The sequence below is a fragment of the Ursus americanus genome, chromosome 12, assembly GCF_024610735.1.
Source record: "Ursus americanus isolate L20-20 chromosome 12, mUrsAme1.1.p, whole genome shotgun sequence".
Classification (NCBI taxonomy): Eukaryota; Metazoa; Chordata; class Mammalia; order Carnivora; family Ursidae; genus Ursus; species Ursus americanus.
The window spans coordinates 69701468-69715858 of NC_142138.1; the positions used below are offsets into that span (position 1 = coordinate 69701468).

A 14391-nucleotide genomic window follows, 5' to 3' on the forward strand; every position below is an offset into this window, starting at 1 on the left:
GGCACCGGGGAGCTACGATGAAGGGGCTAAGGGGGTTGTCACAGACACAGCTGGAGAGGACACACAGCCCTTCCGCAGCCCGTTCCTAACACAAGATGAAAGGAACTAAGGAAAGAATAGTGATGTTAGGAAGACAAGTGGGAAGACAGAAAGGGAGGTGGGGAACACGGCAGCCCCTTTCTCGGCGCCCCATCCCTAGTATGGCAGGACTCAGGAATTTCAGGGGTTCTCTCTGCCTCCAAAGCACCTCCCTTCTTCCCCTTCTCCACTACTCCCAGCCATTCCCCTTTCCCACCACCCTCTCCCCCAATCCGGAGTGCTCAGAATCCAAGTTTACCTGGCCATTTTAGAGAAAGCAAGAATGACAAGGTTTTTAACCCTGAACTGCCAGAGGTGAGACTGCTGGATAGATCCCTGCCATCTTTTCCCAGAAACAGAAATAGCCCTGAATCTTTATTTCCAGGGCAGACCTCCCATCCTCCATTCAGTGGTGGCAGCAGAGGTGAGTAGGGGAAGAAGCCGAGGGGGATTTACAGGCCTAACCAACTGGACATTAACCCTTCAATTCATTTGCTCCAATGACTCAAAAAGGGACTGCTTCAATACTCCATCCAATTCCTTTGACCCCCAACCCCCGCCCCCCCCCACACACACTTCTGCTTCTGGGCAGGAAGGAGTGAACTGGTTGCAGTCCTTTCCCTTGACCCCGTACCAATAACCAGGGCTCAGAGATCTAAGACGTACCACTTGCTGACTGACCCTGCTCCAGAGGTGAGGGGAGCCCTGTGGTTGGGGCTATACGTACTGAAGGCCTGTTCTAGGTGAGGGCTTAGACTATTCTGAACAGAGCACTGACCCAGACGCTCTCACCTGGGTTCTCACTTCTGTAAGCTGTGGGCTCTTGCTCAGGGTCTCTGCGTCTGTGAACCTCAGTTTTCTCATCTGGAAAACGGTGCGCTTGGACTAGATGCTGCATCAGCTCCCTCTCCGATCTAATAGTGTGTGATGCTATTTCACTAACCGCAGAGGTTTCAGAATGCGGGGGTACAGTGCACGGAGAGGCCTGGCAGGCTGCGTCCCGAGAGCGCTCAGGTGGGATCGGCAGTGTTAAGTGTACCACTAACAGGACTGTCAGCCTAAAAAGAGGAAACCAATTCCAACGGCAAAGTGTTATTTCGGATCAAAGAATTGCAATTCAGGGTACATAGATTTAGGTTGAAACCCAAACAGTGTCCCAATTACAGGAGGAGACCTCAGGGTTTTTATTGGGGGAAAAATGAAGATTAGATAAGTTGCTTTTATTTTTTTAAAGATTTTGTTTGTTTGTCAGAGAGAGAGAACACACAGGCAGGGGGAGTGGCAGGCAGAGGGAGAAGCAGGCTCCCCGCTGAGCAAGGAGCACAATGTGGGGCTCCAACCCAGGACCCCACGATCATGACCTGAGCTGAAGGCAGACGCTTACCCGACTGAGCCACCCAGGTGTTCCCAGATAAGTTGCTTTAAAAAGATGTTCATTGGTGCTGATAAACAGGGCTAGATTTGTACTTCATTGGCCAAGTAAAGTGGTCATTAGGCAAAAGTTCCTTTTCTCGTTCTTGTGGACGTCTTGGGATGTTGGCCGTTTGGCCCAGTTCAAAGATTTAGAAAACAGGATGTGCAAGGCAGGTCCTCTGAAAGGACTGTTCCGGCTCAATTTTAAAAAGGGCTCCAGTTATGTCATTTTTCATAGGGCTGTGGGCCTGGGTTTCACACACTTCAAAGCTACGTCTTGGAAATGCTTGATTGTGCCAACGAAGTTTACAATCTACTGAAATACGAAGCCGTAATACAGAAGTACTAACTTACCATGAGAAATTATACTGTTGCTCAGATTCCTATCCAGCACAGTCCCTTCTTTAAGCCAAATCAGAATCACAATGTCAACATATAAATGCACAATGACATAATTGAACAGGAATATTTTTATCTTTAATGGCATTTGGCCATCCCCAGTTAAGGAGTCGTGCCAATGGGTTCAGAAAACTCTTCTTGGCTACAATTCTCCACTCCCATCTCTATTCTATGGGCAGCCTTGCCAATACTCCCAGACTACTCTCATTCCGTTGGCTAAAGCACTCTTTCCAGGATGGTATTTAGAAAGGCTGTGCCCGCATGGGCCTCAGGGACTCTCCCTTTGCTAGGCTTCCATTGCTGACCTCTCTTCAGCTTGATACATTCTTTATTTAAATATGTTAATATTTTCAATTAGGTTACAGCCAAATCTTCTTGCTGGCAGGGAGCTGGTTCTTCTCTTTAAGGTGACTTTGCATACTCTCCACTTACCCATTACTTGCTAAAATAGAAATCTTATAGTCATAGAGAGAAAGTTTTCATGTATTTTTCCAGTTCTGAGGAAAGACTTGATCATCTTTCCCAGGAACCACAGACCCATGTACCCCACCAGCTACTCCTTCACTGTCTCCTTTGCTGAGTCCATTAACGTAAGAGTACCTGGGGGTCAGTCTTGGCCCCTCTCTCCCTTCCACCTACTCTATTCTCACTTGTCAGCTCGGATAGTCCCATGATTTTAATGCTGTCTACATGCTGAGGATTCCCACATTGACCTCTCCAGTGCAGACCTTTCCACCAAGCCCAAATTCAAAATCTCCATCTGTCAACTCAATATCACTGCATGGATAGCTCATAAGCATCTCAAACGTAATATCTGTAAACAAACCGGATCGAGGTCTTTCTCAACTCTTCACCAAGGTGTTCAGGCCAGCCCCACTTCAAAATATATTCTGAAATCTGTCACTTCCCCACCAGCCCCTAGTCCAAGTCACCATCATCTCTATCCTTTGCCACAACAGCCTAACTGATTTCCCTACTTCCAATCTTGTTCTGCTAAAACCCATTATTCACAGGGGCGCCTGGGTGGCTCAGTCGTTAGGCGTCTGCCTTCGGCTCAGGGCGTGATCCCGGAGTCGTGGGATCGAGCCCCGCATCGGGCTCCTCCGCTGTGAGCCTGCTTCTTCCTCTCCCACTCCCCCTGCCTGTGTTCCATCTCTCGCTGGCTGTGTCTCTGTCTGTCAAATAAATGAATAAAATCTTTTTAAAAAAATAAAACCCATTATTCACAGTGGTCGGGGTGATTGTCTAAAAGCAAATCTGATCCAGCAGATCCTCTCCCAAAAGAAATGAGTGCCTGTGTCCCACAAAAAAGACAGAAAGACAGGCACGGGTATTTTCCTAGCAGCTTCATTCATCATATTCAAAACCTTCAAATGTCTATGAGCCAAAGAATGGTTAAACTTAGATAAACAAACTGTGGTGTGTGCATATAGGGACTGCACGACAAACTTTTAAGAGACTGAAGTACTATATGCAACAGGATAAAAAGATCTCACAAACAAAAGATGGAGCAAAAGAAGCGGGACCAAAAAGAGTACATATTATATGATTCCATTTATACCAAGTTCAAGGAAAAGCAAATTAATTTATAGCGAAGGAGAAAGTAGAGGCTACCACCAGAAGTGGAAATGGACTGTGAAGGGGCACAAAGGAGCCCGCTGGGTGCTGGAAATGTACTAACATCTTGATCGAAACAGTGGTTAAAGGGGTACGTACATATGTAAAAATTCACTAAAGACCTGTGTGTTTTTCTGAATACGTTAAACTGCAATTTTTAGAGAAAGTTTTAATGAGATTTTACCACTTGCCTTTCTTTAAATCCTCCAGTGGCTTCCCACTGTACCAAGAATTAAGTCCAAACTCCTAATCAAGGCCTAAAAGGCCTTGTGGGATCTGGCCCACACCTGCCTCCCAGCCTCCCCCTCATCTCTGCTTCAGCCTCACTGGTCTCCCTGCTGTGCCTCCCACATGCCAGTGCAGACAGAGGCCCTGGCACTTGGGGTCCTGCTGCCTGGAACTCCCTTTTCCCAGATCTTTGTCGCATCATTCAGGCCTCCACTCAAAAGTCACCTCTTCAGATGACCCTCCCCACTCCCCAGTCACTATCCTATCACCCTGCCTTATTTTTTTTTTCGTACAAGATAGCCCTCTCTAAAATTATTCTTTTTATTTATTTACTTCTTTAATTTTTTGCTTTCTCCTACTAGACTGTTGGTTCTAAGAGAGGGAGGACCTCATCTGGCATATCTACTGTTATATCCCCAGTATCCATTAAGTAAACACTTAATGAAGGAGCATTCCAAATAAGTTAAAGATGATTGCCTTTAGTGCCTGTGATAAATTTCTTCTTACTCCCACTAAATATGAATGTTGAACTAATAGGTAAAGAATTTGTTTGAAGGAATATAAGTTAATTGCCTGCTGAGAGTTGCCCCGGGTTTAGTCTCTTTTCCACAACGGCTTATATCAGGTGGGGGAAATAGGACTGCCGCCTAGGGGGTGATAAGCCGGTGTGTGGTAATGATGGTTAGCCTTGTTAGAGCGTTTACCTGACACGGACACTTTGTTTACATTGATGAACTCACGCCACCTCCCCATTAACCGTATGCGATAATCACCATTTACAGATGATGAGTTTGAAGCCCTCAATGGCTAAGTAACTTGATATGAATCGTACAGCTCAGAAGTGGCAAAACTAGGATTGGAACCCGGGTAATACAGACTCAGAGCCCTAATGCTTTCAAAATGCATCCACTTAAAGCATACAGTTCAATGGGTTTTAACAAAAGTATGCACCCATGTAAGCACCCCCTTGATCAAGATAAAGAACATTTCCTTTGCCCCTGAGAATTCCCTTGCCCCTCTGCAGTCAATACCCACATCCCTGGCAACACTGATCTCCTCTTGGTCACCAGACATTAGATTTGTCTTTTCTAGAGTTTCATAGAAGTAGATTCATACAGTATCTAGGTCCCTGGCTTCATAGCTCTGGGTTTTAGAGCTTTCCAGGGTTTTTAACCACTGCCTTCTAAAGCTTCCTGGTATAGTTTCTTTGCCCACTTATCCATCAAATTGGCTAGCTCACATCAGCCACCCCCCTACATCCCATCACTGCTTCTACCCACCACACTCGAAGCACCTGAGATTGTCAGGATGGGGAGAGTAGAGGGACAAAACAGGGTCAATGATAGCACCTCTAAGATACCATTAAGTTCCAGGGAGAGATGCTAACAAGAGACGCACAAAAAAAGCTCCTGTCCTTTAGGAGTTTATAACCCGGTTAAAGAGGGAATATCTTACAAGAAGGCTGATAAGTGAGCGCCTGGGTGGCTCAGCCGGTTAAGCGTCTGCCTTCAGCTCAGGTCAGGATCCCAGGGTCCTGGGATTGAGTCCCGCATCCCACATCGGGCTCCTTGCTCCTCGGGGAGTCTGCTTCTCCCTCTGCCCCCCTCTCTCTCTCATGAATAAATAAATAAATCTTAAAAAAAAAAAGCTGATAAATAGTAAAGGATATTCATTCATCCAACAAGTATCTATTCAGTAAATATAATGTAGTATAATATGACTACACAACTGGCTCTAGAGTTCAGCCAGATCTTGGTTCAATTACTGTCTCTCTCGTTTCTTAGCATGTGACCTTGGTCAAGTAACTTAATCAGTTTCCTGATCTTAAAATGGGGGTAATAACAAAACCTCCTTCAGGGGACTGTTATTAGGATTTACGGAGATACTATAGATAAAACACTTAGGACGGTACCTGGCATATTAGTTAAGAGTTCAGTAACTATTAGCTGTTATTATTTTTATACTTATTGTGTATGCCAGGCACCTTTCAATACTCATGGGAGATAGATTAATAGAATGAGATTCCTTAGGTTCAGTGTAATACAGGGATACTCAGATTGGGATCCATAAACCTTATGGAATTTTTGCTTCAGGATATTGGATATGTATGCACATATGTACTTTTCTTGGATAGGGTCCATAGTTTTTGTCATTTTCTCAAAGGACTGTCTGTGGCCCACAAAATATTAAGGACCCATGGTCTAGAGCATGCATTCTCAATAGGGGCGGCATCACCCCGCCCCCAAGGGGTCAAAAACTGGTTTGGGGCAGCAGGAATCTTGGATATAACAATGGTTTGTGTCCCCCCCAGAGGGCCCTAGTACATAAACAGATATACAGCATATCTGTGATATTAAAATTTCATGCATGGGGGGAGGGTCATTTGAAAGCAATGTCTCCCGGTGGGGATAGCAGGGGGGCGGTAACAAAAAAAAAAAGTAGTTGAAAAACCCTGGTTTGGTGAGTAACGACAGATGTGTGAAGTGAAGTAAGGAAACGTAGAGCACTACTAGCTCTGCACAGAGAACCGCTGAGCGCCCTTCAGCAGAGTCTGGACGGCTCTGCTAAGCTGAGCGTGGACGGCAAATAGTCTGAAATAGCCGGGGGGGGGGGGGCTAGAGGAGAGTCGGGGGGAGTCAAACTCAAGGACTGGAGGAGGCACTCCGAAATTAGTGCCGACTGAATGAAAGCGCAGATTCGGAGAGTGAGCGCCTGAGGAAACCACGCTCGGAAGAGGGAAGTCGGGAATGCAGCAAAGCGCGAATTCGCTCTGTGACGGTGTGAACTCATCCACACGCCATCTATCAGGTAACAGCCGAAAACACCACGCCGCCTGGCCGTCACCAGCACCACGGCAGTCGTCACTGAAGCCCTCGCGGAGGATCGGTTCGAGTCCGTTCATGTGCCGGAAGCCGTGGCGGCAAAAGGGGTACGGAGGCCGAGAGCGAGCCTCCCCCAGCCTGGGGCTGCGCGGGGGCGGGGCAGGGGGCAGGGGGCGGGGCGGGGGCGGGGCCCGCTGCTCGACGCGCCAGCTTCCCCGCCCGCCGGGAGCTCGGCTTCGTACGCCGCCAAGCCGCCGCGGAGCACGGCGGTCTGGCCTGAAGTGCATTAATGCCGCGGCGATTTAGAACCCTGGCATCCTCAGTCATCCGCGCTGTGACAGCATGGCGCCCAATCTTCCCCGAGCTTTTGACAACTATCCACTAGATGACCCCAGTTGCCTGTGTCAACTCACCTCAAAGTCAACACAGCCAAAACTGAACTTCGCATTTCCATCCCGTTCCCCAAAATTCTTCCTGCCTCATCCTCTCACCCGGATTCCACTCTTCCTTTCATCCCACGATACCCACTCTAACACCCCATCCTGCTATTTTGCCTTTTGAATACCTCCCGGACGTCTCCCAGCCCCTCCACCTTGGCTCCTATCACAGCCCGCATTTAGGACATCTCTCACCCCAGTTATTGTCAAATGCCCAACTTGGCGCCTTGCCCCCAGTCTTCTCCCCCCAGTCTTTTCTCCCCAGTGCTACACGGCTCTAAAACACCGATCTGTCACTCCCTTGCTTAAACGCCCACGGTGGCTTCCCCTCATGGGTAGCAGCTTCCTGCAGCCGGTGCGCCTGACAGTGGCGCTCGCAGGGAACTCCTCAGCGCTCTGGGCTGCTAAGCGGAGCCTGGACGGCAAGAACTCCCGAGCCGATGGCTTCCGGCCCGGAGCAGCCTCTCCCTTTCCATCCGTGTGCGGCTTCGGTTCTCTGCCGCGTGAGGAAGGCCAGAGGAGCACTGGCCCGAGAGCCCCCGCTAGCTCCAACGCCCCGGCTCGTGCGTCAGCCAGGGTGCCACTGCAACGTCGCCTTCCCATCCCTCCGGAAGGAGCTTCCGTTTCTTCACCTGGGAAACTGCTGCCCTTCCTTTCAGATCGGTGCAAATGTATCACTTTTTTCCCAGGACGTTTTCTTGGACTTTCATACCCTTCCTCATGCTCTCAAAATATTTTGTTTCAGGGGCGCCTGGGTGGCATAGCGGTTAAGCGTCTGCCTTCGGTTCAGGGCGTGATCCCCGTGTTCTGGGATCGAGCCCCACATCAGGTTCCTCCACTGGGAGCCTGCTTCTTCCTCTCCCACTCCCCCTGCTTGTGTTCCCTCTCTCGCTGGCTGTCTCTATCTCTGTCAAATAAATGAATAAAATCTTTTTAAAAAAATATTTGTTTCATAATAATCTCGAGTCAGCCTGCTCCCTCGGTAAGAGCAGAACAGAACTGCCTTGCTCGTCTTCCTATTATTCATCTGCCGCCAGCGGAGGTCTTGCAGCCATCGGGTCCCGGGAACGAGAATGATGCCAGAGAACGAGGGCCAGGCTCGCCTTTTTCACTTTTTTTGCCTAGACTTCAGGAAAGTTCATGGTCACGTAACCCAGAAAAAGAGCTTGAGGAGAGGGGCGCTATAGGAGGATTAAATACAGCAAAGAAAAGGCCATTGGATTTGGTCTGATTACTGAAAATCTTTGAACACAGATTTACATGGGATGAAGTCACGTCTGGAAGGACTGAGAATAGAAAAAAATAGGAGTAAGATCCAAATCCCTTATCCATGATGTCTGAAGTTAAAGAATGGAAGAGAATGAAGGTTTACCGAGTTCCTTTGCTTCCAATTTCAACGGGTGTTGCGATTACGTAAGACCTTTATTTACACGGTGTCAAAGGAAACCAAGTTTAACATAGCGCGCTCAGAGAAATCTGGCTTCCTTCCATATCGCCCCACTCCAGTGGTAGCAATTTCCATTCATTTTGGGTTTGTCTGTTTTTAAAATACAAACAAATGTACAGATCATGCACTACCTGTTAGGTGAGGTGGCATACGACACATTCTGTTCCGGTACTTTCTTCAGGTGATGTATGCTGGACAGCTCTCCAAAACAGTATGTCATCTGCTGCTGCTGCTGTGTAGACCAACCACTTTCGTACCGATGGTAGGAGAGATGCTTCCAGCCTACTGTCATTACAGACAGCGCTGCGACGGGTAGCCTTGTGCACGTGACCTCGTATTTTTGCCAGCACTACCTCCAGGAATTTCACTTCTGTCTTCGCGTAATGGTCACAATCACCCTGTGTCATGGCTACTGGATCTCAGCTTATAAACTAAACGTAGCCTTTTAAAAATGCAATAAGCACTTTCACTCCTACCTTACCATTCTTCACCTAACATATGACCTCTCTCCTTAAAGAGAGAAGTTACTCTGCCAAGGAAAACAGCACAAAGAATAAACAAGGAGTTTAGTTTTATTTTCCCTGTGCATTTGCAAAACACTTAGGACCAACATAGAAAAAAAAAACAAAACCTCCTGTGAAAAACATTACATTTAAGGGAAAAAAAAAGGCATGAGAGGGATTAGTGCCTTAGCCCTAGGGAGCTACAGCAACTCTGATTGGTCCAAGGAACTGAAAAGATACTGGGAAGATAGAACAGGAGGCAAGAGAATGAGAAATTACTGAGGAAGAGGGCCTCGAAGTGGGCCACGAGGGGGAACTGGAGGCCGGGGAGTGGGCCGGGGTGGAGGGAGGGGCCCCCGCTGGTAGCCGTAGGGTGGGGGTCGCGGAGGCCCAGTGTATCCATGAGGAGGCATCAGTGGAGGAGGTCCACGCATCCCATGTGGAGGCATAGGACCTGGGTGACCTGCACAAAGAAAAAGAAAAGTCAGTCAAGGCAAGAAATAGGAAGTGCTGATGTTGGGCGAATGTATGGAGAAGACCAACAGGGAGACCATGAGCAGAAATCTAAATAAAAGAAACGGCAGGGGACAGGGCTATGACAAGGGAAGAAGCTGCGAGACTACGATACTTGAGGATGAGGGAGGTGGCTAGAGCCTACTCACCCATGGGAGATCCAAACGGAGGCCCTCGAGGGGGCATGCCCATTGGAGGAGGCCCGGGATGAGGCATTCCAGGTGGCGGTCGGGGTGGTGGCTGCCCCCCAGAGCCTGGGGGGCCAGCATGGGGGTGTCCTAAGCCATGAGGGCCATGGTGGGCCAGCTGCATCTGAGACATCCCTGTGAGGACAAAACACACAGAGAGAAAGGAGACAAAAGGAATATAGAGAGCAAAGAAAATGGAGAAATGAAGGGCACCTGGGTGGCTCAGTCGTTAAGCGTCTGCCTTTGGCTCAGGGTGTGATCCCAGAATCCTGGGATCAAGCCCTGTATCGGGCTCCCTGCTCTCCGCTGGGAGCCTGCTTCTTCCTCTCCCACTTCCCCTGCTTGTGTTCCCTCTCTCTCTGTGTCAAATAAATAAATAAAATCTTAAAAAAAAAAAAAGAAAGAAAGAAAGAAAGAAAGAAAGAAAGAAAGAAAGAAAGAGAGAAAGAAAATGGAAAAATGAGAAAGTTCTCACAAAATTGAGAAAGAAGTGACATGAGGAAGTATGGAAAATAAGACTGGTACAGAGTGCCCTTATCCTCAACCCCATTCCAAGGGTACAAACAAATCAACTACTCCCCCAATCAACTGCTCACCCACTTCACCTGCTCCTTCCACGATTTCGATGCTACAGCAGTGCTGCAGAAGTACGTAACAAATGGACTGATTATTCCACTGACAGGATTTGCAAAGGTAGCAGAGACACCGTCTGAGCAAAGATTTAATTCTAAAGAACGAGTAAGAATTTTTAAGTGGACAAGAGACTGGACTAGAACACCCCAGGCAGGAAACGTTCGTATGTGCAAATCGCAGCGGCATCAAACAGCACCAAACAGTTTGGGTTTTACTCTGTAGGTAAAAGGGAGCAACCAAAGAATTCTGAGCAAGGATGTGTGAACATCTGTGTTTTAGAAAAATTACTCTGTGCAAGTGGATCAAAGATAGAGAAACTGAAGTCAAAATGTTAGAAAATTACTACAATAGGGGCGCCTGGGTGGCACAGCGGTTAAGCGTCTGCCTTCGGCTCAGGGCGTGATCCCGGCGATCTGGGATCGAGCCCCACATCAGGCTCTTCCGCTATGAGCCTGCTTCTTCCTCTCCCACTCCCCCTGCTTGTGTTCCCTCTCTCACTGGCTGTCTCTATCTCTGTCGAATAAATAAATAAAATCTTTAAAAAAAAAAAAAAGAAAATTACAATAAATTAGGTGTGAAATAATGAGCATGAGGGGGCCTGAACTAGGGCACTGGCAGTGGGCCCAATGCCAGAAATATTAATAAGGCTTGGTATCTAGAGTGGGGTGATACGAATTAGTTTGAAATAGTTTCCAGATTTCTGAATTAAGCATTTGAAAAGAAGAATACTAGAGGAAGAACAGGTTTGAAGGGGAAGGTAGGAAAGTGGAGCTGTCCATCAGGCAGCAGAATTAAGGGTCATGGACCGGTGATACATATCTAGGAGGCTTCAGTGTACAAGTAATGGAACAATGCAGAAAAGAGAACTAAATACAACTAGCTAAGTGGAGAGAGAAAAAAAAAAGAAGCCTATTAAGGTGGCTAAGATTAAGGAATCAGACATAGGTGAAGAATCCAGAAAAACCAAGGGACAAGATTTTCAAAAAGGACAACATACCCAGTTTCAGGTACACCAAAGGGCAAACCAGATAAGGAATGGAAGCAGCCCCTAGATCTGGCAATTAGGTTACTGCTTTGGGGTAGAAGTCAGATGAGAGAAATGAAGTAAAAGTTAAAGGGGAAAAAAGCAAGTACAGTTATACCCTTTGGAAAAACATAAGAACGGAAACAGGGTGATAGTTGTTAAAGTAAACAGAGAACACTTTGTATTTGTGTTTATAAACTAATGTCTGAAGAAAAGCAGAGCTCTGGGACTATCTATTATGATTATGGCCGAGGGACAAGGGCAGCACCGTAAGTGGCAATAGAGCTCCTCCACCAGGCTCATTCCTCCCTTCCCCAGCAAAGAACACCCACCTGGATGGGGCATCCCACCCGGAGGGAATGGGTGAGGATGTGAGTGTCCATGTCCAGGATGTCCAGCCCCTGGGGTTCCTGCTGATGGTGGGCCATGTCCTCCAGCCCCAGGAGGCATAGGTGGTGGGGGCATGGCTGGCGGTATCCCAGGTGGAAGGGCTCCAGGAGGCGGCACTGGGGGTGGGAAGGACCCAGGAGGAGGCATGCCTATAGAGAAAATGGAAGAAGAGTTAATGACAGTAAGGAGAAATATCTTTAGAGAGCCTGTTCAATCTGGCCTCTTCAAGCAGGATAAGCTCTCTTCCCTTCCTCCCGGGTCTCTAAAGTCAGAAGCAATACTAGACAACTCTGAACAACTTCAGCCTCAAGTCAACAACTTTCCTCCCCACAACTGTTGCCCCTCACTCCCTTTCTCATCACCTACTGACTCCACATCGTCCCCTTTTATCCATTATTTTTCCTTCCTCCTGCCTGACCCCCACCACACCCCAAACCCAAGCCAAAACTATTTTGAATAAAAGGTTTACCTGGCGGAGGAAGCCCAGACCCCAGTGATGATACCACAGGATTGGGGGCTGAGGGCGGAGGGGGTGCATCTGCAAACAGCTGATGAGGGCGGTCGGCCTGGGAGAGTGGGTTCTGGGCTGCCAGAAGTCGTTCAGCTGCTGAGCCATGGCGCTCACCCTTGGAGTCCTTCTTGAAGGCATAGGACACAGTGATAGGGCGGTTACACAGATACTGCCCGTTCATGGCCTCAATAGCTGCATCCGAAGCATCAAATGAAGCGAAATTAATAAAGGCATAACCTTTGGAGTTGCCTGTGTCAGGGTCCCGCATAATCTTTGGGGTTTGTAAGATGACCCCAAAGGCACTGAAAGTATCATAAAGCAGCTTCTCATCAATCTCCGGGTCCAGATTGCCAATGAAAATGTTGGCCCCCACGTCCAGGTTCTTGTTGTGAGCTGATGCCTTGTTCACCCGTATTGGTTTCCCATAGAGTTTGATCATGTTCATGATCTTAATGGCATAGTCAGCATCCTCCTCACTCAAAAATTCCACAAAGCCATAGCCTGGGAAGTAGAAGAGTGGAGATTAACAACTTAAGTGAAGTGATTCAAAATGGGGTATAATTCATTCACCTTCCAAAGCACAAAGAACATGAAATAACCACCTCACTTCAATGGAAAATGGTTCCAGAAGCAAACTGTGAGCTACGCTTAAAAGGAAAAATCTACAGGTGATTCATTCCAAAACAGCTACGAAAACTGCTGGAATCCTCCAGGAGAAGTCTGTGTCCCCAGTACGTAAACACACCTCTTGTCATGTACTCACCTTGGTGCTGACCTGTGACTCTATCCTTTGGCATATGGGTGTTGACTACTGGCCCTGCCTGGAGAAACAGCTCCCACAGCAGTGGTTCGCTAACCTTCTCGTCCAGGCCCCCGACGTAGACAGTAGCATCTAGAGGATAGAAGGAGATTAAGGCAGAGATGAGGTAATGACAGGAAACAAGGAGGTAACAGGCGGGGGGATTGGGAGTGGAGATGGGGTATTGGAGCAAAAAAGGAAAAAAAAAAGTTAGATTTAGTCCTTACACTTCCCTCATTCCAGAGTTAGAGAAACTTCTTCAGTCTAACTGAAGGTTCTGCTGCAAATTCTCTGTAAATTCCTTTGTTTCTGTTTTTTGTTTGTTTTTGTTTTATTGAATGGTAAGGCAGAGGGGGTTTGACAGAGCATCACACCTACAGGCCTCACCCCGCACCCGGCCACCCCGCCCCCAGCAGGCACGGGGGCCGGTCTCCCGACCTCCGGGGGGATCCGATCTCCCGCCCCGGCAAAAACACTGCTGGCCCTAGTCGAGGCCTCCTAGCCCCCCTGGGCCCATTCCCGGCTCGTCCCCTCCAATCACCCTGGTTCCGCTCGGAGATCGGGCCGGCCGCCATGGCGAAAGAGCTCCCGCCGTCTCCAGGCAGCAATCCCGCCCTCTGACCGCGGTCACTACTTCCACTTCCGGGGCGAAGGCGGTCGAGAGGGTGGTGGGCGGGGCCGTGGCGGGGGAGGAGCCGGAAGCGGCCGCGGCCATTTTAGGAGCTGCGGGGATGACGCAACTCGTGGAAGCGGCTTTTCGGGTCCTGTGCAGAGTTGCTGCTGCGAGCGGTGAAAGCGGGGAAGGCGGAATGGAAATGCCCAGCCCCTCTTAAGGCAGTGTTAGACATTAAAGGATCACAGTGTTCCCAAAAATGTAAATTCGAAAGCTAAAAGAACAACTTTAGTTTTTTAAATATTTTGTTGGCACTTGATCCTTCCGTTCCCCGAAGAAGGGTGTGCTGAGGAAACCACCCCCATCCCAAGGATTCGGCTGCGTTAGGGCGCGGAGGCAGCCCTCCACCCTGGCCCGCAGCCTTTGGGCAGGGGCGGCGTCAGCCCCAGCTTGAGCTTGAGTCGTGTCTTTGTTCCTCAGGGGAAGAGGGTTGCGGAACGTCTGAGCTGGGGTGACGGAACGTCTGAGCTGGGGTGACGTCCGAGCTCACCTAGTCCTATTGCATGGAGGGTGATGGAAACCTGAGGCTCAGAGATGAAGTGTGACCAAAGCTGAGGGATGGTTGACATTGGAGCCCAGAGGCTCAGTTTCAACCGCCAGAACACCCCGGGCCCAGCAACAATGTCTTGGTATGCTTTTTGCCCCATCTTTTCTAAAAAGATGCCTGTGGACTTCGCCTGACTTAGCCCCATATTTCCTTAACGATAATATGGTGG

General features: G+C 48.6%; 1 protein-coding gene across 1 annotated transcript; it reads right to left on the bottom strand.

Annotated features, from left to right (window-relative positions):
• Nucleotides 1-8995: 8995 nt before the first annotated feature.
• On the bottom strand, nt 8996-13680 carry SF3B4 (splicing factor 3b subunit 4). The gene is made up of 6 exons (XM_045777156.2): nt 13544-13680; nt 12967-13095; nt 12162-12704; nt 11635-11841; nt 9607-9780; nt 8996-9407 (listed from the first exon to the last, which is right to left on the bottom strand). Exons 1-6 carry the CDS (start codon nt 13575-13577, stop codon nt 9220-9222), a joined length of 1275 nt encoding a protein of 424 aa, XP_045633112.1. The 5' UTR covers nt 13578-13680; the 3' UTR covers nt 8996-9219.
• Nucleotides 13681-14391: the final 711 nt, after the last annotated feature.